Below are 27,655 nucleotides of genomic sequence, written 5' to 3' on the forward strand. Positions count from 1 at the left end.
AACAGTTTTCAAGGGTGCTTTGACTTTATCAGGATTTTTAAATTAAAAAACTTTTAAAACATAACAGAGTGTAAATTCTATGGATCAAGATAAACTAGTTTGTGTGACGTCCATTATCCAGCATCAGAGTTCAATAGCCCACAGAATAACAAAAAGTTTGCCATTAATTTATAGTAATCAAGGCTCATACTTTACATAAACTATATAGAAATGTAAACATTAAAATGTATAAATTCTCCCCCATTACTTAGTCTCATCACTAAAATGTGCCAATAGGAAGCAGAGAATATTGCAGAATGCCTATAGTTGCCAGGCACAGCCCAGGCAGCAGGCTCCCTCTTTATGAGGCTTTGGGGACAGATACTACTAATACATCGGTTTTTTTCAAATCCCAGTATTCTAATGAATTGCAGTTTTCCAAGGTCATTGTGCTTATTTAAAAATAAAACCCCAATTCACTTACATATGAATAAAGCCATAGTAGCTCACTGTTGGCAGCAGGAACTTTACTCAGTGCCTCACGGGGTGCGCAGCTTAAGGACTCAAAAAAAAAAAAGACTGGTTTGTCATGGAAGGATTAGAATGCTGCGTGATGGAGCCAGGGATGCACCTGGAAAGGATGCCCCCCAGTGCTGTAAGTTAGCCAGGTGTCATGATGCTGTTGTGGCAGACAGCGCTAGATTGGGGTCTCACAGTATTTCCCGGAGAAGTCTTTTAAAGGAACAGCTGTTACTAAGCCTCACCTCCACCTCCCAGTTCTCTGGGTTTTCTAGGACACTTCATTTAGAAGCCAATAAATGGAAGTATCTGTTCTTCATCAGGGAAGATAACTGTGCTAAAAGAAACATCTTGGGGATTTGGACAAGGCCAAGAGCAACGTCTGAGGAAAAATGTCGCATGAAGGACATCCTTGCATGTATCGATATCACAGCCTGCGGGGAGAAAGGAATCACAGCTTCCAGCATTTGAAAACTAAAAGTAGTTTTATTGAAAGTGGGCACTCAGTCAGTGCTTCATCGACCTCGTAAAAAAAGTGCATGTTCAGTGTGATTCGGTCATCATAAAGGGGCAAAGATGTATGCGTGGAAGCAGCTTGGGATACTGTTGCTGAGTGTTTGAACACATCAGTATCCCAATATGAAATGAACAATGCCCTTTTTAGAAATAAACCATTGGATTTCCACTGTGTTCAGGATTTTTACAAAAATTTTCCCCAGTATAAAATATAAACCCATATATTTTTAATGTCTTCCTTGCCACTGTCTGGAAAATCATTATACACGTTCCTACTGATGGCCCAGACATACTGAACTATGTAGCAAGTTATATACTGTCTGTCCTACATTTTTTAATTTAATTTTTTGACTTTTTCCATTATAAAGGACACGTACTCATTGTTAAAAATTTAAACGATACAAAAGTAGATGGAGGGTAGCATCCCTGGTCCTTCTCCTAATGGTGGTCACTGTTACAAAGTTTCTATAGGAAAGATACTGTTACGAATATAAAACTTTCCAGCCCCTGATGGTTTTTTTTCTATTGTCACCATTGTTTTTATAACAGGAGTTTTGGGAGTTTTAACTCTTAGGGAGTTAAAGCAGAATAGTTAAAGCACGTACTTCACTACTTCTTTCCCTCCTCCTTCCTCTTCCTCCTCTTCCTCCCGCTTCTCTCTCTCTTCCTCTCCCCCTCTCCCCCTCCCTTCTTTTCATATATTGTTTCTTGTGCCTAGAAAAGCTCTCCTCCTCCTTGCTCCAGCACAGTCTCTGACATCTGTATTTGTCTTTTAGGACTCAGGTCAGAAGTAATTTTTCCTTATAGTCATTCCTGACTCCTGTTATTGCTACCTGGCATACCTCACAATATGTTTGAAGGGAGATTTAAGACAATTACCCCCGAGTCAGTGTGCCCCTTCAGTCTTGAAGACTTGTAGCTTTGTGTTCCTACACATTCGAACCCTGTGCCTGAGACCCTGTGTGTTGACCTAGGCTGGCACCAATCATTTACGGGGCCTTTCCTCATTCTCGGGGCCTCCAGCAGAGGGGGCCTGCTGCAGCCTCTCAGTGGGATTCGTCTGGGTTGTTTTTATGGAAGAGCCAGTCTTGGCAGAGTTCTGACTTTGCGAGGGACCTGGCCCCCCTCCCTTCGTCTCCTCCCAGTGGGCTGTTCCTCTCCCTGCGTACCCACCCCTACTGCAGCCTTAGGACCTGTGGCCAGTGTGATGTTCCCGTGGGCCACCTGAGCTGCAGCTTCTACTGTTTATTCTGAGCTTAGTCAGGTCTTGGTTTCTGGACCCTGGGCATTCCCCGCCTTTTTTCTGACGGACACAGTTGGGGTGTTTTGCAGGGGGAGTGTTGGTTTCCTAGGGCCGCTAGTTATAACATACTGCACAGGCTTAAAACAGCAGAAATGCATTCTCACAGTTTTGGAGGCCAGAATTCCAGTTCAGGAGGTGATAGTTTCTGCTCAGGGTGCTGAAGGAGTATCCACCCTTTCTCCTAGCTCCTGGGGGTGGCCCGTGGCTGTTACTTCTTCCATGACCGTGAAGTTCAAGGCTTCTGGTTTTTCCAGAGGACATTGATTTAAAGTGTTCAAGTTCATAAATTTACATTGTTCAGTCTATATAAACATAAGTCCAGGCCTGCTGGTTTATTATTTTCTCAAAATTTACAGCCCTCCAAAAGATAAGTTTGTATTTAAGCTATTTGGGGATGTTTACACATTTTTCAAAACTAAAATTTAATTCTGAGTTTTTAATTTGCAGCCAGAGAACCTTGCTCAGAAGCTTCCAAACCTGGTGGAACTGTGAGTGTGTTTATTAATTTTTTAAAAACATGAATGAAAATAATTTTCAGTTATTTGACATAATAGGAAATATAATTTTAATGTGTTATTATTTTTTAGCGTCATGATCGTGGTCTGCCTGTGGTTCTGCTAAACCCGAAAGTATTTTAAAGTATTTTAACCATTTAAATTTGTGTTTTCATGATGTCGCTTCAAGGCAGTGAAGATGATGAAAAGTATTTACAGTTTTCTGAGCCAGCGTCTGTCACAGAATCATTCTGGAGAGTCCACGGAATTGGAAACCTGTATTATTGTTACTACCATTTTGTGTGGTACTTGCTATAAACAGCCCAACACTATAAAAGACTTAACATAGAGTGTAAAGCCTCCCTGCCTGCGGCCTCCCTGCTTCATTCGTTTTAGTTCTCTTGACAGTTATCCTCATGATGCTAAATAATGTGTTTACCACTTTGGGTTTTGGTGCATCAACTTTTTGTGCTTCCGTTTGAACAAATTGTATTTCCGGATCTTCGGGGTCAGTAATATTTTCTTTTTTGGTGCCCAATCTGCTGTTAATCCCACCCAGTGAGGTGGTTTTTTTAAAAAAAGATTTTATTTATTTTTAAAAAGAAGGGAAGGGAGGGAGAAAGAGAGGGAGAGAAACACCACTATGTGGTTGCCTCTGGAGCGCCCCCTACTGGGGACCTGGCCTGCAAGCCAGGCACGTGCTCTGACTGGGAACTGAACAGATGACCCTTTGGTTCGCAGGCTGGCACTCACTCCACTGAGCCACACCAGCCAGGGCCCACCCAGTAAAGTTTTGATCTATAGAAGTTCTATTTACACCTTCCCATTTCTCTCACAATGTTCCTATTTTTGTTTAAATATTACCGGAATATAGTTATTATAGCTGTTTTAATGTCCTTGCTTGCTATTCCATCATCTCTGTCATACAGGGTCTATTTATGCTGACTTGCTTTTGTTGTGATTATTGATCACATTTGCCTGATTCTTGACACATCTGATACTTTCTGACTGGGTGCTGGACTGTGTACACTTCACGTTGTTGAGTGTCTAGACTTTGCTGTCTTCCTTCTTCACTGTGCTTTGTCCCAGCACGTGGGTGTTTGCAGTTGACTTGCATCCTTGTGTGGCTTGACTTCACACTTCGTTAGGACGGGTCTAGAGTAACCTCTACTGTAGGGGTAGTTTCGTCCTATTACTAAGGACCTAGGCTTGCTAGGGGGACCTCTTGGGGGTACCCCGCCCTGGCCATCAAGGACTGGGTTCCCCTGCTGCTGAGAACTTGAATGCCTTCTAGCCCTGTCCAAGCTCAGTGGACCATTTACCTGATAGCTTTTCAGTTGCATCTCGGCCAAAGTGCATTTTGAATTTAGCTCAGATCAAAGAATCCCTTATTCAATTTCTGGGGGCTTATTTGTTTATCTCTTTTGGTGGCACCCCGTCTCCAGACCTCTTCCCCCCCATTTCCAGCTGCCTCTGCTTCCCTGAACTCCGAGACTCCATACTTTGTGTGCGAGCCCGTTCCTGTTCCTCCTCTGACAGGAAGCTGGGGGTTGTGCGGCTCACCTCGCTCGTTTCCTTCCTCTCGGGGAACTTAGCCCTGGTTACCTGTTGTCAATATTTCAAAATAACTGTTTCGTATATTGTGTCCTCTTTACTTGTTGCTTACAGCAGTTGGGTAAATCTGGCCCCTGTTATTCCATTATGGCTGGAAGTAAAAGTCCTGTTTCTCTGACATTTAAGAAAAACTTAACCTTTTTATTTAAAAACAATTTTATGTTTATAAAAAAATTGTAAAGACAGTGCATAGAGTTCCAGTATATGTCTCCAACCATTGTTAAACATCTTCCAATTTCATGGTACAGTTGTTAAAAAAGAATCTGACACTGGATGGCCCTGGCTGGTATAGCTCAGTGGATTGAGCACGGGCCTGCAAACCACACGATCATGGTTCAATTCCCAGTCAGGGCACACGCCTGGGTTGCAGGCCAGTTCCCAGCAGGGGACTCACAAGAAGCAACCATACATTGATATTTCTCTCCTTCTCTCCTTCCTTTCCCCTCTAAAAATAAATAAATAAAATCTTAAAAAAAAAAGAAACTGACATTGGCATATTACTGTTAAGCAATGTCCATGTTTAATTTTTACAAAAGCCCCTCCCAAACCGTCTTCCAAAGTGGCTGCACTGGCTCACGTCCCCCCAGCAGGGCATGAGGGCGCCTGCCTTATGTTGAGTGGAAGAACGCGATGAACAGTGCTTACACTGAGACACCAACATTGCAACCACTCTGGAATTTAGAAAGTCAGGTAAAGAGAGATGGCTGAGACTGCTAAGCTTGTGATTACAAACATCTAATGATCACTAATAACTATAACAACAATAACAATAGCACTCCTGGAACTCGGTTCGGAGGACTTAGCGTGCATTAACTCACTTAATTCTTCCAACATCCCTGTGTTGTGATTGGTGCTGTTACCGTCTGCTTCTCTAGATGCAGGAGATAAGAGCTTTACATCCCCCCCATCACAGGGCTGTGAAGGGGTAGGCAGTCTGGCCCCAGGCCCACTCTGCAGGCAATGACTCTCATCCAGTCACACAGCAGAACGTCTTGAGAAGTCGAGGTGGTACAGAAGGTGCTGGGCACCGATGTTTTGATGTAGGCAGGGATGGGGATGACTTGTACTCTTGGGTACCACATCTTCATTTTAGTGCAGACACATTTATGGTGCTGGAGTATGCGTTCGGATTTCAATTATAAGTGAATGCTGCCCTGGCTGGTGTAGCTCAGTGGATTGAGCGTGGGCCTGGGAACCAGACAATTGCAGTTCGACTCCCAGTCAGGGCACAGGCCTGGGTTGCAGGCCAGTTCCCAGCAGTGGACACACCAGAGGCAACCATACATTGATAATTCTCTCCCTCTCTCCTTCCCTTCCCCTCTAAAGATAAATAAATAAAAATATTTTTTTAAAAAGTGAATGCTTAAGTCACGTTTTGATTTGGACATCTTTAGCTTATTTTTTATAGGCAGAACTTGAGCTGAAGCACGCATTTTGTGGCATTTTGAGCATCAGTTTTCTCTTCATTTTGCCGTCTAGGTACTCTAGCTTTTGCGTAGCAAATGCACACGAGTATATTTGTGTGTGTGCACACGTGTGCATACCAATTTATATTGTTAGAAAACAAAGTTCCACTGAATAAATTTAAAGGTCAAATTGGCTCGATTCAAAAATTCATGAACCAGGTAGCATCTCATCTAGCAGACAGAAACGAGAAGAGCTACAGAGAAGGGAGGGCTTTTAAAGGCAGAAAGAGGGTGGGAGAAGGAAGTGACGTAGCAAAGAAGGCCTTGTCGCAGCCAGGGTCACCTGGCTCTGGGAGGGCCTGTCAGGCAGGGTTCCTTGCTTTGCTGGCCAGCAAGTTCCAGCCCCACTGGGTACGATTACAGCCCTGGGAGAGGCTGAGACTGCAATTAGGTTAAGTTCTGAGGCTCAGTGTGGGCTTCATGACGTCATTTTAGCACAAGTGACTCCATTTGGGGCCTGGTGTCTCTTTTTAAGCAACATTTAGTGTTGTGGCCTAAAGAATTGTAAAGTGAAGTATTTCCCCCTAAATTAATGTTTAAGGAATATTGATTTTTAAGATGAGTAATCATTTTATATACACAAAACAAGGAATAAAATATATCATAGAAGTGTTTAACTGTTTAAATTGTGTTAGACCCAGCAGGTTAATAGCTACTATAAATTAATTTAATCCAACATGGAATAATCTTCTTGAATGTGCTAATTATCTGTCTTTCCTATTCTGCATCATTGGCATTTTGACATTTGATATCAGACTTAAAAATCTAGAAGAATATTTCAAGATACTATTTAAAAACACTTTATGAAGATTGATTTATAGGGTGCAACAAATAAAATGATGGGTTTGAAAGTAAAGTATTAAATCTAGTTTTCTTGTCTCAAAACCAATGATACAAATTTATTTTAAAAATTATTGCTATATAATCTCTAGTGGTCATTATTGTTTTGCTCTGAAGTTAGTTGGCTGCTGCTGATTGCACAAAGTCGCCACCAGAGGGTGCTAAAGATACTTCAGTGGGAAAAGAGTTCTGTATTTAGGCGTGCCTGGACTTGTCAGCCCTGGTCTTTTTTTTTTTTTTTAAAGAAAAGAATTTGATTCATGTTTGTGAAATTCCTTTTGCTGTGAAATAAATTCTGAGCCTTGATGGTTGATCATTTCTGCTATAAATGAAAAGCATTAAATCTCTGTAGAATTCTTGTATCTCAGGAAATATCTTTGCTGAAAAATTCTTGCTGCCCGGAAATGCCTTTGATAAAATTATCCATTAGAAGCTAAAAGTTTTCTTCACACAGTAGTGCTGGCTTCTCTTTACACAATAACTGTATTTCTGAAAATCTGAATAACTTAAAACCTAGTAGAGAAACTAGTCATTTATTTGTTTTATAAGGTTGAAAAAATACCTCATCATTTTTCTATTGCATATCTTTTCTTTTAAAATAGCAACTAAATCAATAAATAGTTTTAATACTGGCAATTCTAGCATAAGATATTATTTTCAAAGTATTATTAGTTATCTGTGATGGCCCGTATTCTGTGTTATGTACTTTAAGGTGTGAAAAGAAGTTTGTTCCCTTTATATTTGATACATTTCTAAGGTAGCATTTTACAAACCCACTCTGTAGCAGAAGTACTGACTTATAACAGCTTTTTCTTTTTTTTGTCTTGCCCCCAGGTACCTTCATTCAAATAACATTGTTGTGATTCCAGAAGGTAGGTAAGCACGCTCCCAATTATATCAGCTAGGAGACACTGTAGTTTAAGCTTCCCTTTATAATGGTAGAAGAGATAGTCTCTTTAGACCCATTTCGGCTGGTGCATTAATGAATTTTCATTATAAAGTATCTTTAATTTATTTGTTTCAAGTCTTCTCCCCTAATGAGTAAATCCAGTTAAGGATTATAATTAAATAAAAAGTCCAAAGTGGTTATTCTGATTAGCTAAATTATTATTAGATATATTGTTCTTGGATAAATAATAAAATAAGTTCTAAATTCAATAAATCCAGTTAAGAATTTTGGTTAGATTAAAAATGACTTATGTATTGTTTTTGAGCTATTTATTTATTCAAGCAATATTTTACATTGTTTTAAATTTTTTTATCTGTGCTCTTTTTGAAGTTATTATATTATGTTGTGGTAGAAGTCTTATCACTTCCATAAAATTTAGTTCTATGTATGTTTTTATGGTTTTGTGAGCTAATGAGATGGTGATATTAAGTACTGTATTTTGCTGTGTATAATGCACACTTTTTTTGCCCAAATTTTTGAGGGAAAAATAAGGGTGCACATTGTACATGGGTAGTATATATACCTATATATATAGATATAGGTAGATAACCTACATAGATACAGAATTAGTATATAAAACGTGGGTACGCATTATATCCGTCAAAACACAGGTGTATTTTATTTTGGAGTACTTGCATTAAAGGTTTGATGTAACACGTGGGGCAGACTGATTTTGCCTTTTCTCTTCTCTTTGAAGCCATTGGGTCCCTTGTAAAACTCCAGTGTCTGGACCTTAGTGACAATGCCTTAGAAATTGTTTGCCCAGAAATCGGTCGTCTGAGAGCTTTGCGTCATCTCCGACTCGCTAACAACCAGCTGCAATTCCTACCTCCAGGTAATCGGCGTCTGCGGCGCGCAGCAGCCCGTTCCTCGTCTCTTACCGGTCTGTTTTCGTTCACCTTTCTCACCGTGTGGCCAGGCAGTGGGCTTCGGGTGTATTTGTGTTCGGCTGCCCATCTGTTTGAATAGGAAACTAAGACATGATGGGGGAGATATGGCAAAGAGCCTTTTCTTTGGTGCAAACGTAAGAAACCGGCATTTGTGGTTCTGAGCTGCAATCACCACAGCTGTGCACTGGGCTTCAGATCGCTGCTCGGGTGCAATGGTTTGCACAAGCACCTGCTTCAGTCCTGAAGTTCGGTTCTGAGTTTCACAGCCAAGGGGTGGGGTGGGCTCGGCGTGACGCAATCATTGTAGCATCGAAAAGGCAGATGCACACAGTGTTTTCTCTCCCTCTCCCGTGAGATAATGGGTGTCCACCGACTTTGAGTTCATTAGAAACCAGACTCCAAGTTCAGTAGCACAGTGTAAGTTTGGTCCTCACGTCGTCGGTGTTGCCGGCAGAGCAATCTACTAGGTGTGATGCGCCCACAGGCAGCACCCAGATGCCGCGTCCTCTGGGTGCCATCAGTCCCTGGGACTTTCTTTCAAGGGACATCCCAAGACGCTCGTTTGTGAGGCCATACATTCTGCTGTCACATGTCACCTCCCACATTTAAAAGAGGAACACTATGATTGAAATTTAAATAACACTTTCAGGTGTTACATGAACGTTCCTGTGCATTCAAGAAAAAGCCGAGAAAAGTGCAGATGACACATTGGCTGGGATTATTTCTATTTAATAACTCAGGACAACCACCCAGACTCTGAGTGTGTCCAGGTGGAATGTGTGGCGACCGAAACCACAAACTGCTCCCTGTCCTGGAACTCTGCAGTCCCGTGAGAATGTTAAAAACTAATCATGTTAAATCCATGAATGAGATAGTCTAGAATATGTCTCTATGGCCTAAAAAAAGACTTTCTCCAAATTTTTTCAAGCACAGACATTTCTTGATGAATACCTAACTGATTAATTTTTAGACTTTAGGTGCTGGCCTTCACATATCATTTCACTATTGTCGACAAAAATGGCACTAGCGTAGGGATTCTTAACCTTCTGTATGTCTATCTCTTTCCAACTCTGTTAATATGAGACTTGTCAATATGGAGCAGGAATGTGGTCTTTCCCTTAGAGTTTACTGCGTATAGTTAGGCTCCGTGGTGTTCCATCCTTCCAGCTTTGTCGAGTTTATGTATTCAGATATTCCAGAAATTAGATTCTCTTTTGGAAATTACCTAGAAAAGGTCTCCTTAAAATAACACTCTAAGTGTTTGTATTTTCATGTATGAAACACGGAAAGGTGGCATCAAGATGCGTGGCCGTGACCCTGCATCGGTGAGCCCCGGCGGGTACGGCCCAGTGACCTGTGAGAATGCGATTCCCTGCTGGACCATTGTTCTCTGCGTTCTATTATGCTCTCTTCCTGTAACGCAAGGCCCTTGCTGGGAGAGTCGGCCACTTCCTTCCATTCTGTGCCCTCAGACGTTAAGGAGGCGCGGCCGACAGCGGTGACTGCTTCCTCCTCACCGGGGACGGGGACGGGGACGGCTTCCTGGTGCCTTTCATGTCATTTTTGACTCACGTCTCACCTGGTGCTTCACAGATTTGTGGCATGTACTCCTCGTTTATTTCCTTCGCTTATTTCTGTTGTCTGTGTTCGGTTTTGCTTGCTTTGAGTAGAACCACAGGCAGTAATAGCAATGGATTTTGAGTAGAAACTTTTGATTGAGCCACATATAGATTTTTTTTTACTTCCTAGGCCATCATGCATAGCAGCGGACTAGGTCTTACGAATTGTTTGATTCACTTTACATGTCTCTTTATGAGGTAGTTTCGGTGTTATAATTTGAGGGGCTCGGTGCACCTCAAACGTGTGATCATGTCTGGGCACATACTACGGAAATGTGTTTTAATTATAGTGAAAAACCGTGAGGGGCTGCCACGCTGTCTCCACTGGATGACAACAGACGCCGGCGCTGTCTGGCTGACCACCCCCCTCCCTAGTCCATGCGGTCACGCGCACACGTCTTACGGGTCACATTTCCTCAAGAGACTTAACGTTTTTACTGTGCGTCTTTGTCCTGGCTGAGCACCCTTTGCATGTAAGATCAAAATCAGTTTCTAAAATGTAAAAAATGTTACAGAGCATTTGAAATGTTCGGAACAGTTGTAATACTGGGATCGAGTGCATATGGAGAGTTTTAAAACTGGGACCTAAGGGTGAAGCACAGGGGTGTCACCGACGCCCTCCATCGGGTGCGTTTTGGTGTCTGTCACGTGGATGAGTTGCTGTGGAGAAGGTCCCGTGTCTTTCTCTGTTTCTCAAGTGGATCCGTAACTCATATGGTTCCTTCTGTTGAGTCCTCTGCCCGCCCCCCATTCTCCGGGAACGCCCCTTCCCCCCGCATTCCGCATTCCGCATTCCGCATTCCGCATTCCGCATTCCGCATTCCGCATTCCGCATTCCGCATTCCGCATTCCGCATTCCGCATTCCGCATTCCGCATTCCCTTGGATTGGAGCGCAGTGCTCTGTTCCGCCCTGGGACGTTGCTTTGTCCCCACCGCTGATTGGTCCTGGCACAGCCGCCTTTCCCGGTCAGGACCACCTTTTTGGTGGTGGTGAGATTTTGGAAGAGACTACTGAAGGGGAAGATAAGAAAGAGCAAAGGAGCAGAGAAAGACAATCAGTCTCTCTCTTGGGCACCGCACAGCACCTCGCAGCCTCGGGAGGTGTCGGCAGCGGCCTTGTGGACTGGGGAACAGAGAAAAAGAGGAGGATGAAGCGGGTCATGGAGAGAAGATGGAGGCAGAGGCTTTCTGCGTTTTCTCTGTGTCCCAGTCTCCGGCGCTGTTCTTAAGGCCCCTAGGCTTGGTGCTTCCGCCAGCTCCAGTTGGCTTCTGTGCGTCGCCAGCAACAGAGCTCCAGGCCGCAGAGCCACCCCGAAGGCCTGAAGCAGCCCGTCTGGGGTGTGGGGTTAACTGGGTACCAAACGCTCCTGTTTACTTACCTTTTATCCTCTGAGACTGCAGAGCCCTCGGAGAGGGTGGGAAGTCCTGGCTGAGCAATAGTGTGATCAGTAGTATGGGTGGCTGGTTCATTCTGTCACTTGTTGGGTTTTTTTTTTTTCAATATACTTTGTGCTTTTCCACTGGATGTCTTTTTTGTTTGTTTCCTGAGTGCAAGTAGGTTTTGGGGAGGTGCAGAAACACGGGTGCAGACTGGCGGTGGGACACAGGAATGTGAAAGCAGGCTATAGAGGATGTTACTAAGCCAGCGTAGGGGGGCAGAGTGTCTCCTCTCTCCCCTTAGGGTCTCCAGCCGGGCCTACGAAAATTCACATGAGACACATTAACTGGGCATCAATGTACAGAGTTTATTTAATATTTTCCCCTGTGCACAGAGCCTTCATAGGGAAAGCGAAGGCCCAAAGAAGCAGTTGGAGCCAGAAGCTTGTATACTAGATTGGACGAAGGGTGGTAAATCGTGGCAAGATGGAGGGGCTGGGACCAGGCCAGTGAACTGGAGGGAAATAACTGGGAAGAGAAAGGCCAGTTTAAGGGGGGCTGTGTCTACACATTCCCCTGGGCCTCCAGTCCCACCTCTGGTGATGAGAATGTCTTCCACGCGGTAGAGGACGTGCTCCTTTTGCAAGGGACTTTTATCTCGTGCTTTCAGGAGGAAAAGGGAAGGTCAGAGTGCCCTTCTTGTGCCTCCTATTTTTCAGTGTCTTTAAATCAAAATAATCAACACGCCAGAGTGGCGTATTTTCGGTAGCACCCTCTGACAGTCTTCACCAGCCACCACGATGGGCAGCTGGAGCCCAATCTCAGTGAAGCGCGTCCCTCAGGACCACTCCGCTGAAGCGCTGGCAGGACGGCAGAAAGCGCTTAAACATCCACTCCCAGACCTTATTGGCTGCGAGTTGCGTGGCTGGGAGGGCGGGCATTGAACTCCCTGGTTCTTCCGGAGGGCGGCACTTCTGCCTGCACACCTGGACAGAGCCCCTGGCTCTGCAGCCCCAGGGATGAAGAGGCGGGCCGCGGGGCACTGGTCGGAGAACGCCGGAGCCGGCACGAGGAGCTCCGCACTGGGATCATTAATCGCTGGCAGACGGCCTGCAGCGCGGCCTGTGGGCAGTGCGCGGCCCGCCTGCGTTAGCATCTCCCGACTTGGGCCACACGCTGCAGCATGAGGGACCGGCCAACTTAACATTGTGGGCTGGACTTGGGTCCAGGATCAATACATAATCGTCACTCCCTAAATAATCTCCTCCATAAAATTACCGAAGTCACGGTCTTTGGGAACCATGAGAACTTTGAAACCAGTAAGACTGGTTTCTTTGTTTTCTTTTTCATTAAATTTATTGGGGTAACTGTGGTTAATAACATTTCACAAGTAAGGAGCTTGACCAGGCAAACAAAAGGTGAGGGAGTTTACTGCTACAAGACCTGGATTATAAGAGATGTCGGCAGCAGCCCTTCTACCTGAGACGAAAAGATGAAAGGATATAAAACTGAGTCAGACCACAGCCAGCTGGCGGAAGCAGGAAATTGCAACTCTTTCAGAATAGGGCACCAAACAGTTATAATAGAAAGGTTAAAGGGCAGAAGCACTTTTTAAAAGACTATTCCAGTGAGGAGGGGAAAGGACTGAGCTCGTGCGGGTGGGTGGAGATAAGATGCAGTCAGGGAAAAACAGGGACCATTGTGTGTATGCGGCCTGGTGTCTCTTTAGGGCTTGTCCCCAGCAGAGTCCTTGTCCTCTGTGCCCCTGCGGGTGGAAACGGCTGGGGGTCTCTTCTCTTTCAAAATGGGCTGGTCACCTTCGGAAGTTGGCTTAGGTTTCTTGAACATAATATCGTTTTCAGTGGCTACTTAAAAATGTTTCTCTTCAGCCCTGGCTGGTGTAGCTCAATGGATTGACCTGGGGCCTGCGAACCACACGATCGCGGTTTGATTCCCAGTCGGGGCACATGCCTGGGTTGCAGGCCAGTTCCCAGCAGGGGACCCATGAGAGGCAACCATTCATTGATATTTCTCTCCCTCTCTCCTTCCCTTCCCCTCTGAATATAAATAAATAAAATTTAAAAAAATGTTTTCTCTTCACCTTTGCTGGCATCTTTGATAATTTGTCACAATGTAGGGTTTAAAAAATATCCTACTTGGGGTTTTTTGTTGTTGTTTTTATTTTGATTCCCAAATTGGGAAGTTTTCTGTCATTATTTCTTTAAATATTTCTCTGCTCCATTTTCCCTCTTTAAGGGACTCCAGTTACACCCGTTAGATCACTTGATGTTTAGTCACTGGTCACTGAGGCTTTGTTCTTTTTTTCAGTTTTCTTCTCCTAATCTAAAGGTTGGATGGTATCTGTTGGTCCGCCTCCTGGTTCATGAACTTCCTCTGTGCCCTCCAGTATGCTGCTTATTGTGCCCTCTTCACCCCGCACAGCTTTTCCTCCTCGGTGCCTTGCCCTGCAGTTTCCAGCGGCCTCGCCCACCGCTGCTGAGCGCCGCTTGGCCCCCGCTTCCCCGTGCTGTGGCCCCAAGAGGACCCCGTGGCAGAAAGCCATGTCCAACACGGGGCTCACCTCTTACGTTCCCCGTAATCCAAGAACCCGGGTCCTGCATGCCTTGTCTATTGCTTGAAAACAGTTGCCGCCTATATTTTTGAGTAGTTTTATTGTTGTATTTGGTAGGAGGCAAGCCTGGTGTCCCCGACACTGTCAGGTGTGGGACTGGGAAGTCCTATTCTATGGTCTTCGATTTCTCCTCTAATTTTTCTCTCAGTTGCTTGCTCACATTATTTTGTATATGTAAGTTACATGCCACTTAAACACTCATATGTCGCCTTCTCCTACTTCCAATACCAAAAACTGTTCGTTACGGAACAGATTTCAACTCATTTTCCTCCAAAGATGACTTTTTACAACTTAAGTAAAATTACCTTGTCTATTATGAAGAGAAATACTATGCACTTATAAGTAAGGGGTTATTGGGGGAAGATTCCATGGCTGCAGAGCTACTTGCCAAACGCTTTGTGACTCCCGCTTGGTAAACCCCACAAAGGACAATAGATGGAAGAAAACTCAGAAGAGCCAGCTGACCTTTGATGGTTGGGGGTGGGGGGAGCTGATCCTTTTGTGACTTACTATAAACTGTGCGCTCACCCAGGAGAAGGTTTTAGTAGCAAACAAAGTGTAACCAGGAGTCAGAAAAGTCATTGCTTACATCTGGCATATAAATCAGCCAATTTTTCCAAAATGCTTGTATCCTTGAAAAGACGTTTTGGTTACCAAAAAAGGAAGGGTTTTCAGCCCAAATTAAAAACATAAAGCACTCTACCTTGCACTTGAATGGATAAAAGCAGGCAGAAACACAGAAAAAATGTATTACATGTAACTAGCTTGAATTGTCCTTAAAACTCAGGCTGCAGTTATGGTTAAGTTTATTATTGTTTTCCTAAAATTTATTTGTCCTCCAATGGAGTCTCTGTTGCTTTATTGAAATGATATTTAGCACCTCTTCTCCGGTCCATCCTGTGGCTCCGTCTCATTGGTCTAGGGCAGAGGGGGCAGGAGACCTGCCCCTTCCTACACAGGACACAGCAGGACCCAGAGCCCGCCACTCCAGGGCTTCCCCTGTTGCTTACTACCCCATCTGGTGAGACTCCCTCGGCACACTCTGCCCACTGACATCACAGGCTGCAGCGCATCTTCCCAGGTGCTGACCCCGACCTGCAGGTATGAGACCGGTGCTCACATTTGCATCCGGGATTGCAGTTTCTAGAAATGCTGGGTAGCCCCAGGCACACCAGGTCAGCCCTGGTTCTCTCGTTCTCTCTTCCATTGTACCTGCCTCTCGGTGCTCATCTCAAAGGGAGACTAGAGCAGCTCCCTTTTGGAACCCTCTGAACACACAGGGGCTTATGATACTGCCTCTCCCCTCCCCCGGGTTGTCAGGACTCTTCACCCCACGTTACCTTCTCTGGCAGGTACTGCAGTAACTCGGGCCATTGACCCTCCTACAGAGACCCGGCTTTTCACTGACGCTCCCTCACTGCTGACACAGCAGTAACTAGCACTCCTCTCTCTGAAGGGACTCTGAGAAATTCATCGCTGGCAGAGCGCCCTTCCGGCCTCACCAGGCTACATACGTGTGGGCAGTGATATACAAAAATGGGCTATCTCTATTTTGTGGGGCCAGCTGCATGACCGGGCACTTACTACCTGATCTGTATACAACAATAACTTGTTGCCCTGGCTGGCATGGCTCAGTGGGTGGAGTGCCAACCTCCTAACCAAAGAGTCTCCAGTTCAATTCCCAGTCAGGGCACATGCCTAGGTTGTGGGCCAGATCCCCCAGTAGGGGGTGCATGAGAGGCAACCACACATTGATGTTTCTCTCCCTCTCTTTCTCCTTCCCTTCCCCTCTATCTAAAAATAAATAAGTAAAATCTTAAAAAAAAATTTATTTTTGGTTCGAAGTATCATGCAATGTGGGGATGATGAAGGTAGACAAAGTCTAGGCCTAGATATCAAAAGAGCTTTGATGATAATTGATTGGCTAATTTTTTAAACTATGTATCTCTGAAGAAGAGACTGGACAGAAAGGGTGGAGAAAGGAGTGTTGGTGTGTTAGCAGTCATCTTGGTACAGCGCTGAGAGGTCTAGATGCCCATCTGCCAACTAGAGGGGAGAAAGGAATACAAATCTAATGCTGTACCTACCCTCAGCTCGCTACGTGGCCACCGAGTAAATGAATGCATTGTGTACCAGAGTCCTAAACACATGTTCAAACCCTGTTCTTTCAATGTCTCTTATAGACCTCAGGTTCCTCTATTAACATCTCTGTAGTGCATAGTACTTTGTTATTACAGTGACTTTACACTACAATTAAATGTATATTAGTAACTTCATAGTTTTAGAAGACTTTTTAAATGTATATTTTTATATGAAATAATCTTGGTATATACCAGATTAGATAAAACACATATTTCTCAGAAAAAAATATTTTTACTATTGATTCTATTATACATTGTAAAATCTGATTACAAATGGCACCGAAACCTTAAAATTTTATGTACAAACTTTTCCCAGCTTTGAAAATCAGACAAACGTCCTAGAGCACAAATGGCCATTCAAAGCCTTCTACAAAAAGAAAAGTTTTGTCCTCTGGACCATGCATCCTTCAGAGCCAGTGTCCAATACATACAGAAAACATTCCTCTTTAGAAAAGGTGTGAAGGAAAACTTGCCAAACGTCTGCAAAACAGAAGTTCACTGTGGTGATACTTCTTAAAAAAGGCGAGAGGAGGACCGTTCATCCTTCAGCCTTACATAGCCTCTCCCATCATCCATACCACCGACTGAGGCCTCCCCCAGTCCTCTGTGGGAGGATTTTAGAGGGTTAGTATCATAGCAGCAGAGACCAGTTTGGAATCTTAAGGGGTGTTCTTCCAAGTTCATCTCACATGCAGCGCTGTTCCTCTTCTTTCTACAATGAATTTTCTGTGTACAATGAATTTTCTTTTCTTTTTAAAAAGATTTCATTTATTTATTTTTAGACAGAGGGGAAGGGACAAAGAGAGGGAGAGAAACAGTGTGTGGTTGCCTCTCGTGCACCCCCTACTGGGGACCTGGCCTGCAACCCAGGCATGTGCCCTGACTGGGAGTCGAACCAATGACCCTTCGGTCCACAGGCCAGCGCTTAATCTGCTGAGCTATACCAGCCAGGGTGGTATACAGTGAGTTTTCTACACTGTGGTCTAGTAAAAGCTTGGTGCTGTACAGAGCCATAAAGAGAGTCTTGAGGTCAGTGGAAGGGGATTTAAGGAGACCTCATGAGCAATGGGAGGGACTGAACTGTGAGTGGTGTTCAGGGGCAAAGGACTTGGGTGTGGATATTTTCTGTTATATTATTTCTGAAATGTGTCCGTCTCATCGTCTGTCATACACACTGCCTTCAGGATTCTCTTTCTGAATGGCAGATTTGATGAACAGCCTCCCCAATTAAAATCTTCATTTAAATAATGGGCAAAAAATGTTGTGGTTGCCATGATGGAAGCCTATTTGTTTATTATGAATAGCAGGAATTAGGAGTATTAAAAATATGAATATAGTGTTCTTAATCTTTTGAAATGAATTTTCTTGAAAGCTTATAAAATGTGGTTTTTTAGATACAACCTGTTAATGAGAATTCAGAGATTTAATTGTTATTTTTGGATCTAAATCAGCTTGCAGTATTTTAGAGGTATTGTGGCATGATCAGGAAAATTATAATTGTATGTCAAACTATATTATTGTGAAGAAGAATTAAGTGGCAGGATATAGGGTTTGTGCTGAAATAAGTATTTCTTAAAAAGTAGTGCCTTCAGCCCTGGCTGGTGTGGCTCAGTGGATTGAGTGCAGGTCTGTGAACCAAAGGGTCACCAGTTTGATTCCCAGTCAGAGCACATGCCTGGGTTGTGGGCCAGGTCCCAGTAGGGGGTATGCAAGAGGCAACCACACATTGATGTTTCTCTCCCTCTTTTTCTCCCTCCCTTCCTTTCTCGCTAAAATAAATAAATAAAATATTTTTAAAAAAGTAGTACCTTTAATATGTAAAACATTTTTTCATATGTTGTTTGAATATGCTTGTTGCTTACTTCATCTGTCAATTGTTTTCATCTGTTAATGGTTTTAACTTAAATCAGATTGTCTATTCTGCAAGTAGTTTTGAAGTTAATAGAGAGCTTTATGATTTGCCAAGGGTTGATGTAATAGAAGTAATTAAAGAAAATTTAGTTCGATATGGGTTGTTACCAAACTCCCCTCCACATAATTGACATCACAGTTTTTTGTTTAATACTTTCTACTCTTCTTTTTTAAAAAATCATTTATGTCATAAACATAATATGAAAGCCCTCATACCCTGTTATGCCGTGTCTTTTAGCAACAGAAAGCAGATTTGCAAGGTTGTTGTGCCGTGGCCTTCGTAAAATCAAACCCACTGGATTTGGTGTGCATTCAAGGATGTAGGATTTTAGTGGTAGAAGGAGTATCAGACCCCATCAAGTTAGAGTGTAGCTACTACATTGGATAAGGAAATGGAGACCGAGGGACCAAGTGACATTGATTATAGAGGCCGCTCCTTTATTGGAAGGCCACACTTGTTAAAACTCCATGGAATTCCAAGCAAGGAAAACTTGAATTCTGTCATTTGAAGAGCAAACCTTTTAACTTCAGGTGGAGCCCCATGCATCAGTTTCTGACTCTGTGGGTTATGCTGTTGATGTCTTACTTAAGGACTGTTGGCCAAACCGAGGGTTACAAATTTTTTTCTTTTATTTGCTTATAGAAAATCATCTATTACATGTATGCCTATGACCCATTTCAAGTTTGTTATTGTATGTGATGTGAGCAATGGGTTAGGATATTTTTAGATATAGGAGACTCAGTCTTTCCAACACAATCTGTTGAAAGACCATTCATTCTTTCTCCGTTGAAAACCAGTTGGCCGACCATAAACGTGTGGGTTCACTTCCAATGTTCTGTTCCCATCAGTCTTTATGTCTGTCCTTATCGCAGTGCCGCATTGGCCTGATTACTGTGGCTCTATGGGAAGTTTCGAAGAGAGGCGGTATAATCCCTCCCACTTTGTTCTTTTCCAAATTTCTTTTGAAAAAAATCAAATGTCATTGCTTTTCTTTTTTTTTTCAACTAAAGAAAGTGTAATTTTTCTCATTTGGGGGCCTTTTTCTGTATAGGTTCATGTGTGTGTGTGTGGTAGCAACAAGAAGATAAGGATAGAAGGGGCGACCTTGTGTCAAAGCGACCTGTGAGGATCGCTATTCAGGATGATTTCTGGTCACTCGATCTGTTTCTTGTCTGTTTCACATTGGTGAAACCCAGAACTTTCAGCTGGCTTCTCTGTCTGTGCTGTGCCTTCCCCAACACTGGGTCTCTTCCCAATAATAATGCAGGGGCAGTGAAGGGTCAGGGGCCAGGTGACATGGCCTGCATCCTACTCCCTTGAGATGGATAGATGAAGAGGTACAGCTTGAGCGGGAGGGGAACTGTGTCCGTCTGTCCCATCCCCCGCGGGCCTGCGCCTGCTGTTCTCCGGTGGCCAGACCTTGGTGGTGGTAGCTGAGCGACAAGAAGGTGAAGGCCCTGGGTTCTGACTCACACCAGGTCACCTAAGTGCATTTCAGCGTCATACATTTATGACATGTGTATTAGAGGAGAGGATACCAAATGGTTAGGGTGCTTACTGGAAGGCTTCTCTCTGTATGGCTTTTTTATGAATACAAATGAATTTCTATATTGCTAAAGGTTGGAAAGGTTTTTTTGTTTGTTTGTTTTTTAGTAATATTTGAGAAGTCTTTCAGGGCCTGTTAAGAAAACACTCGAACTTGCCCTGGCTGGTGTAGCTCAGTGGATTGAGCGCGGGCCTGCGAACCACACGATCGTGGTTTGATTCCCAGTCAGGGCACATGCCTGGGTTGCAGGCCAGTTCCCAGCAGGGGACGCACGAGAGGCCACCATACATTGATATTTCTCTCCCTCTCTCCTTCCCTTCCCCTCAAAAGATAAATAAATAAAATCTTTAAAAAAAAAAGAAAAGACACTCGAACTTTATTGTTTAATTTTCTATGATTTATAAATTCTGGCATTTAAAATCGTTTCATCCATATAAAATATAGATTTTTGTAGCAGATATTCATTTAATTTAATTCTTTCATAGAACTAAAGTAAAATAAATGCTGCTTGGAAATTTATCAATATTTAACAAAATGTTTATAAGAAAAATACTGTTCAAGTATTGCTAGAACTAAAATTCTCCCAATACCTAAAAGACTGAAGCTTTAGCTTTTGATAAAGAATCAAGGTATGTTTAAAATGCTTTAGGAAACATTCATTAACAACCACTGTCTTTTTAAACCTCTTTGACATGCTAATCAGGGGCAAGTAATATTTGGAAAGTGGAAAACTATGTATTTTTTCTTCTATATGTTTATGTCACCTTAAAATGACTTTGAACTTAAACACAGGGACTTTGTTCTCTTGAAAGCTTTTTTGCATTTTTTCCACTCAGGTCTCTTTGAATGCTCTGCTTAGTTTCTCTAAACCGTGCTCTCTATAACGTATGTTAGTAAATCTTAGTAAAAATTGCAATGAATAACTGCTCATGTCTTCCTCGCTGCTTGGAAAAAGACGGTAGTATTTTAGCACCAATCAGGAGGACATTAAACCTCAAGTGGTAGCATTTAATTTATTTTCAACATCGTGATTAAGGCTCTTGAGAAGTCAGCTTTCATTAAATATTTGTATTTTTCCCTTGGTCTTCATTTAATTATTTCTTAGTATTGCTTCTTGTTAGACGAAGTGACTTTGGCATTTCTAATTAAAAATTAAATCTCTCACAATGATCTGGCTTTTAGGGAGACATGCAGACTAACGATGGCGAACCTTTTCTCTTTGCACTTGGCCCTGACGCTGCCTGCTTTGGTTCCCTAATTTAGTAACAGAAACACAGCTATGTGCAACTGGGCAGGGCTGCTATGCTGGCCCCTGGCCAGGAAGCATGGGTTTCTTCAGTAAATGGACCGAGGGGGATTTGCGGAAAACACAGAATACATTACATGAGTTTTGCCCTTTACGAGTCCCTATTTAAAGGAACTTAGCTAACCCACTACCACCTAAAAAAAAAAAGTCAATTTGGTTGAAACGCACACTCACACTAAATGATGTACTGTTTCCTTTTCCAAAGTCACCCTTCATTTTTGTGTTTTTCACTTCAGATTTGTGTAAACTTTTAAAAAGCACTTTCTCTTTTAGCAAATGAATAAACGCATCAAAATTAATGAGCTCTGTTCAGTTATTTTATGCATTTGCGATGCCGTTCAAAAAAAGCATAATATAAAAGTGTTGATAAAACACAAACGTAATGTGCTTCTGTGTGGGAAAATGAAAGAAAGTTCTGACAGAGATAAATTTAAAACAACAAAAAAAGGCCTGGTGTTACCAGGCAGCCTCGGCAGCTGCTTGGCCGGGCAGCCCCGGTTGCTCTCGTGTCTCCTGCCCCGTGGGTATCGTTAGCGATCTGTGCTCTGGGTTCTTGGGTGCTTGAGCACCGGGCACTTTCCTGTCTTGCTGACACTTTTCCTTCTTGTTGGTGCTTCTTGTCTGGCACACCCTTGGTCTTAAGGTCCATTGCTTCTGAACTTAGAGGAGAGCCGTGAGGTCTAAGGATTAGCTGCCCCTTTTCTCCTTCAGACCCGGGTGTATTTCTTTAAGACGCTGCCTTTCATCAGGGTCAATCCACCCTGATCACCTTCGAACAATGAATTCTGCTGTTTGGGGTGATGTTGGTAGGGTTTGAGAGTGGGTGGGTGCTCTAGGTCACACTAAAGCACAATTAGTCACAACTCACAACCAAATGGATTTGATGCAAACTTAAGTAATCAAGTTATATTGACTTCAGGATTGAGATTTCTCATTGCGTAAGTGCCACCCAAAAGTATTGACTAGTAAGAAAGAATACTAAACATCATAAACGTCTTGACTGAAAGTGGTCTGAAGTTTACTAATCTGTAAAAATAGTCAGTTTTAGAGTGATGTATTTCACAAGGTTCAGCCATTTGGCTATATGTCTAGGTATGGACTTTGTGTTTTCCCTACTTTTCAAGTCATTGAACTCCTTGGATCTGTCGATTAATGTTTCTCATCCGATGTGGACCATTGTCAGTCCTTTTAGCATATTTTTCTGTCACTTTCTGTCCTTCCTCTCCTCCCGGAACTCCCATTGCACACTAGATGTGGCGGAGTCCCCCGGGTCTCTCACGCGCCGATCATTTTCTGTTGACTTTGTTTGACTCTTCAAATTTAGTCATTTCTATTGACCTGTCTTTGAGTTCGCTGATTCCTTCCCCTGCCATCTCACATCTGTTCTGGAGACCATCTACTGCTTTTCTTATTTCAGTTACCGTATTTTCAATGTCAGAATTGCTCCTTGGGTCTTTTATGGCTTGTGTGTTTCTGTTTAGATTCTCCATTGATTGGGTCATCATCATCACATTTTTCTTTAATTTTTGACATAGTTTCCTTTGCTTCTTTAAACACATTTGTAATAGCTGCTTTGAACTCTTTGCCAAGTTCAACATCTGGGCCCATTCCCAGTTAGTTTCTGTGGACTGTTTTTTTTTTCTTTTTTCCTCCCCTGGTTATGGGCCACACTTTGCTGTCTCTTTGCATGTCTTGTATTTTTGATGTTGTTGAAAACTGAAAAATGTAGTTAACATATTGGGATCACTCTGGCTTTCAACGTGTTTTTCAGAGATCTCTTTTACTTGTTTAATTTTCGCTTCTCTCTGGGGTTTAAGTTGCAGACTCTCTCCCCCTGTGGTGTGTGATATCTGACAGCCCAGCTCAGAGTTTAGCCCTACTTACGTTTTAACCTGGCTTCCGGGGGCAGCCACCATGTCTGTAGAACTTAGGCATAGCCACTGATTTGCAGAGAGGTTTGCGCAGACACTTGCAGCCCCTGAAGCTTCTGTCTCATGCTAATGGGAACGTGTTTGGGTGGGAGAGCGCGTTCAGAGCGAGCCTGTTCTCCCATCTGCTCGGCCTTGTGCTTGCGCAGACCCTGGGCCTCCCCGCACGTACGCACAGTTACTCAGTTGTCTAAGGGTTTGTGGGGAGCATATCTAGCACTTCATCTGCTCCTTCATTTCCAGAACCTCCCAATTAAATTTAGGGCTGTTCAATCACTCCTTCCAACCGGATCTGCAGTCCCAGACTAGCAGAGCAGATGTTGGGTCTTTCCCTCATGCTTTTGCTACACAGTCTGCAACTTTTAGCTGAAAAAGCCGTGATATTTTTGCCCCATCCTCGAAGCAAGGACGCCCTCGCTGTCTGCCAGACTGCTGGTGTTCATAAGCAGCCCTGCCTTGGTAAACTAACATTCTTGAGACTGAGCTTGAAGGTCGGATGGGAGAGGAGCAAGTACAAACAGGCTGCAGGCTCCCACTGGGCTCCAGTGACGCTTCAACTGGCTTTGACGAGCCCACGTTTCTGAGTTTGCCTGCCTTTGCTGGGTTTCCAGAGCCCTGAGAGAGGTGCTTCTTCACAGCTTCATCCAGTGTCATGCTTGTCTGTGCTGCAGACACCTGAGTGAGCTCTTCACCCCAGCTTAGGCCCCAGTTCTCTTTAAGTATTCTCGGGCCAGTTATTTCACTAGGTATTTAAAATGTTGAAGGGACTCATGGAGCTTCAGCATCACTATTTAAAACATTTTTTAATTTAATCTTTATTGTATTTTTTCCATTACCATTTAGTCCCCTTATAGTCCCCTCCCTCCAGCAATCACCACACCGTTGTCCATTTCCATGAGTCCTTTGCCCCTTTTGCTCCCTATTTTTATTATGAATTTCATGTCAATGTCTTTCCATCCTTGGTCTCTGACATTTCATGTCTAAAGTTATTAGACAAGATTTTAACTACAGTTATTGTTAATACATTAAAATTACGCTTTTAAATGTTCTTTTCGTGTCTTGAGATGCTCCTTCTGTGGGGACATAAATTGCCCCACAGAAAGTGTGCCCCAAATTAAGGGTGCGAAAGCCTCGTCAGCCCCCTTACTCCACCTGGGCTTCAAGTTCCTCTCTGGGACACTTGAACATCATTCTCTTTAGGGGGGAAGGTGGAGCCTTTATTTGTCATTTGTTAGGTAATTATTCTTGCCTCAAGCACAGCTTGAGAGACCTTTGTGGTGTCTTTCCCATTTTCCTGAAGTGTGGCTCCTTCGGGACAATGGATTTCCTCCTCCATTCGTGCAGATTTATGTCTAAAACTATAATCAAAGACCCACGGAAATCTCAGAAAGCAGTAAGACATAGAGAGAACTTAAGATCTTGAAGTTTATTTACTGAGAGCATGACACCACATCAATTTTTATTCTCTTTACTCCAAAAGAATAAAATAATAAAAGCGAAAAAATGTGTTTTATAGATTTTCAACTCTTCAGAGGATGAAAAAAATAACATTGTATCAAAGGATGGATTCAAACAAGTAAGCATGCCATTTGTTTAATAATTCCTAGATGAGTACAATATAATTTCACTGTTGACTATTTATTTAAAACAGGAAGCATAATTGAATTATCGAGGACGAGAGCAGACCAATAGACAAAAACATCCAGGCAACAGAAAAGTGAATTCATTCGTGTTATTGTTTTAGGTGCTGCTCTTCCTGTATTGTATCGGCGGTGCCAGGAGTTGCTTGGTGTTTTGAATCACTAACCTAATTAACTTCTGTACTAATTACAGGCTTACGACGAGCTTCCGGTGGAAAGGCATTCCTGTCCCACAGTTTGTGTGGTAGGAAGCCCTGTTCCAGGGTCCCATGCAGGCGGTGCCATTGGCAGTCCGCTTGTTTGCTAGTTTGTTAAATGTTCTATGTTGAGATAATTGTGGGTTCTTCTGCAGTTATATGTCCATGTGCTTCGGCCCAATCGTGTTTTCTTTTTATTTTTTCCAACTATTACATACCAGCCAGGGCATAAAGTTAATGTAAAAATTAAATATGCCCCTTTAAAAATGTATTTTATTGATTATGCCATTACAGTTGTCCCATTTCCCCCCCTTCATTCCCCTCCATACCCCCTCTCCTCAATCCCCCCCTTTAGTTTATGTCCATGTGTCACAAGTTCTTTAGATTCTACATTTCCCATATTATTTTTGCCCTCCCCCTGTCTGTTTTCTACCTACTGTCTATGCTACTTATTCTCTGTACCTTCTCCCCTCTTCTCCTCCTCCCACTCCCATGTTGCTAACCCTCCATGTGATCTCCATTTCTATGGTTCCGCTCCTGATCTAGCTGTCCTCTTAGTTTGCTTTTGTTTTAGGTGTGGTTGTTAATAACTATGAGTTTGCTGTCCTTTCACTGTTCATATTTTTCATCTTCTTTTTCTTAGATAAGTCCCTTTAACATTTCATATAATAAGGGCTTGGTGATGATGAACTCCTTGAACTTGACCTTATCTGAGAAGCACTTTATCTGCCCTTCCATTCTAAATGAAAGCTGTGCTGGATAGAGCAATCTTGGTTATAGGTCTTTGGATTTCATGACTTGGAATACTTCTTTCCAGCCCCTTCTTGCCTGTAAGGTCTCTTGAGAAATCAGCTGACAGTCTGATGGGAACTCCTTTGTAGGTGACTGTCCCCTGATCTCTTGCTGCTGCTAGAATTCTCTCCTTCATTTTAATCTTGGCTAATGTAATTATGATGTGCCTTGGTGTGTTCCTTCTTGGGTCCAACTTCTTGGGACTCTCTGAGCTTCCTAGACTTCCTGAAAGTCTATTTCCTCTGCTAGATTGGGGAAGTTCTCCTTTATTACTTGTTCAATTAACTTTTCCACTTGCTGTTCTTCCTCTTCCCCTTCTGGTACCCCTAAAATTCGGATATTGGAACGTTTAAAGATGTCTTGGAGGTTCCTAAGCCTCTCCTCATTTTTTTTTTGAATTCCTGTTTCTTTATTCTTTTCTGGTTGGATGTTTCGTTCTTCCTTCTGGTCCACTCCATTGATTTGAGTCCCAGTTTTCTTCCCATCACTATTGGTTCCCTGTGCATTTTGCTTTATTTCACTTAGTATAGCCTTCATTTGTTCATCTAATTTGTGACTATAATCAACCAGTTCTGTGAGCATCCTGATCACCAGTATTTTGAACTGTGCATCTGATGGGTTGGCTATCTCTTGGTTACTTAGAAGTATTGGCTCTGGGACTTTGAGCTGTTCTTCTTGAGCCATAATATTTTGGTCTGTTCGCGCCTCTTATGTATGAGGGGCGGAGCCTTAGATGTTCACCAGGGCGGGGTAACCCAGTGGCTGGGTTGTGACGCTGTATGTGGGGGCGGGGTCAGAGAGGGGCAATGGCATCTGTTCTGATCTCTCTCGGATTTTGGTCCCCTCTGCTGCTTCCTGCAAGCAAACTGGGCCCTCTGGTGCTGGTTCCCAGGTGTGTGGGCCTGTGCACCCTCCAGGACCCTATGGGTCTCCCCAACAAACTGTCTGTGAGCCTGGGAGCCTCTCTTGGTACCTCAACCCCCGAAAGTTTTTCCAGTTGGTGCTTTTAGGGTTTAATTCCCGTCACTGAGGCCCTAGCCTGCGTGGTCTCTCTCACTGCTCGCTCCTTTGCTTGGTTTATCTGCGGATGAATGTGTGACCATGGTCAGCCAGCCACCTTACGCCCCCACTGGGTCCACCCATTGCCACCCCATGCCTGGGATCTGCCACCGCCATCTGCGTAGCTGGGTTGGTCCGCCGCTTTTTCCTGGGCAACCCCGCTCCACCAGCCACTGACTCTGCCCCTCTTACTGGTCTGGCTGAATGGTTTGTTGTTGTCGGACTTCTGTACAGTTCAATTTTCTGTGTTTTGGCTGCATTTTTGTTGTCTTTAAACTTGGTTGTGCGAGGAGACACGGTATTTTCACCTATGCCTCCATCTTGGCCAAAAGTCCTAAATATGCCCTTTTTAAGTTGCTTCTTTGGGTGTTGCTTTGACATAATTTGTTCTTCTTATTATTATTTTTCTTACTATACTGCCAGTTCTAATAATAAGATGAGTCGAGCATACAATTCATTTGAAAAAGGTTGATATTCTTGGAAACTTTAGGTCCAACTAACTCATTTCTGAAAAAAATAACCACTCGCAGGCAAAAGTCATCTGTTCAAACTGAGCTGATCAGTCTTCTAAAGAAGGGCTTGCGAGCTTCCATTGTCCTCTGTGTCCCAGCGTGCTGCCACTTCCTGTTGTGGAGGGTCTCGGGAAGCTCCCAGAGCACCACCCGAGGCCTGTGCGCCGGGGGCTAGCGACCTGCTTGCTACAAGGTGGCGGTGCCCCTTTGTAACGTTTCTCCAAAGGTTGGGGCATAAATAGAAATCTGGAGAAACCCATTTTTTGTGTTCTCTTTAGAAGCACCATACAAGTTTCTGTAATACTTAGATGTAACGGGAATGATACAGACTTTGGTTTTATTCCTTGTTTCATAATGACAAAACTTGTTAGACCTTCAGAGAACTAAGTTTGCATGGCAGTGCTGGATAGACGTGTTATGAAA

The 27,655-nt window shown here is 43.4% G+C and overlaps 1 protein-coding gene across 2 annotated transcripts in view; it reads left to right on the forward strand.

Moving 5' to 3' along the window:
- LRRC28 (leucine rich repeat containing 28) overlaps window positions 1-27,655 on the forward strand; it is a 73,707-nt gene that overhangs the window by 9,206 nt on the left and 36,846 nt on the right. For both annotated transcript variants that reach the window (XM_037053722.1, XM_037053724.1), the window contains exons 3-5: window positions 2,765-2,805; window positions 7,566-7,603; window positions 8,378-8,515. In XM_037053722.1, coding sequence (XP_036909617.1) covers window positions 2,765-2,805; window positions 7,566-7,603; window positions 8,378-8,515 — 217 coding nt within the window. The remainder of the gene's footprint in view (window positions 1-2,764; window positions 2,806-7,565; window positions 7,604-8,377; window positions 8,516-27,655) is intronic.

This window comes from Sturnira hondurensis, unplaced genomic scaffold, assembly GCF_014824575.4.
Source record: "Sturnira hondurensis isolate 20B ecotype Veracruz unplaced genomic scaffold, ASM1482457v3 Scaffold0007865, whole genome shotgun sequence".
NCBI lineage: Eukaryota > Metazoa > Chordata > Mammalia > Chiroptera > Phyllostomidae > Sturnira > Sturnira hondurensis.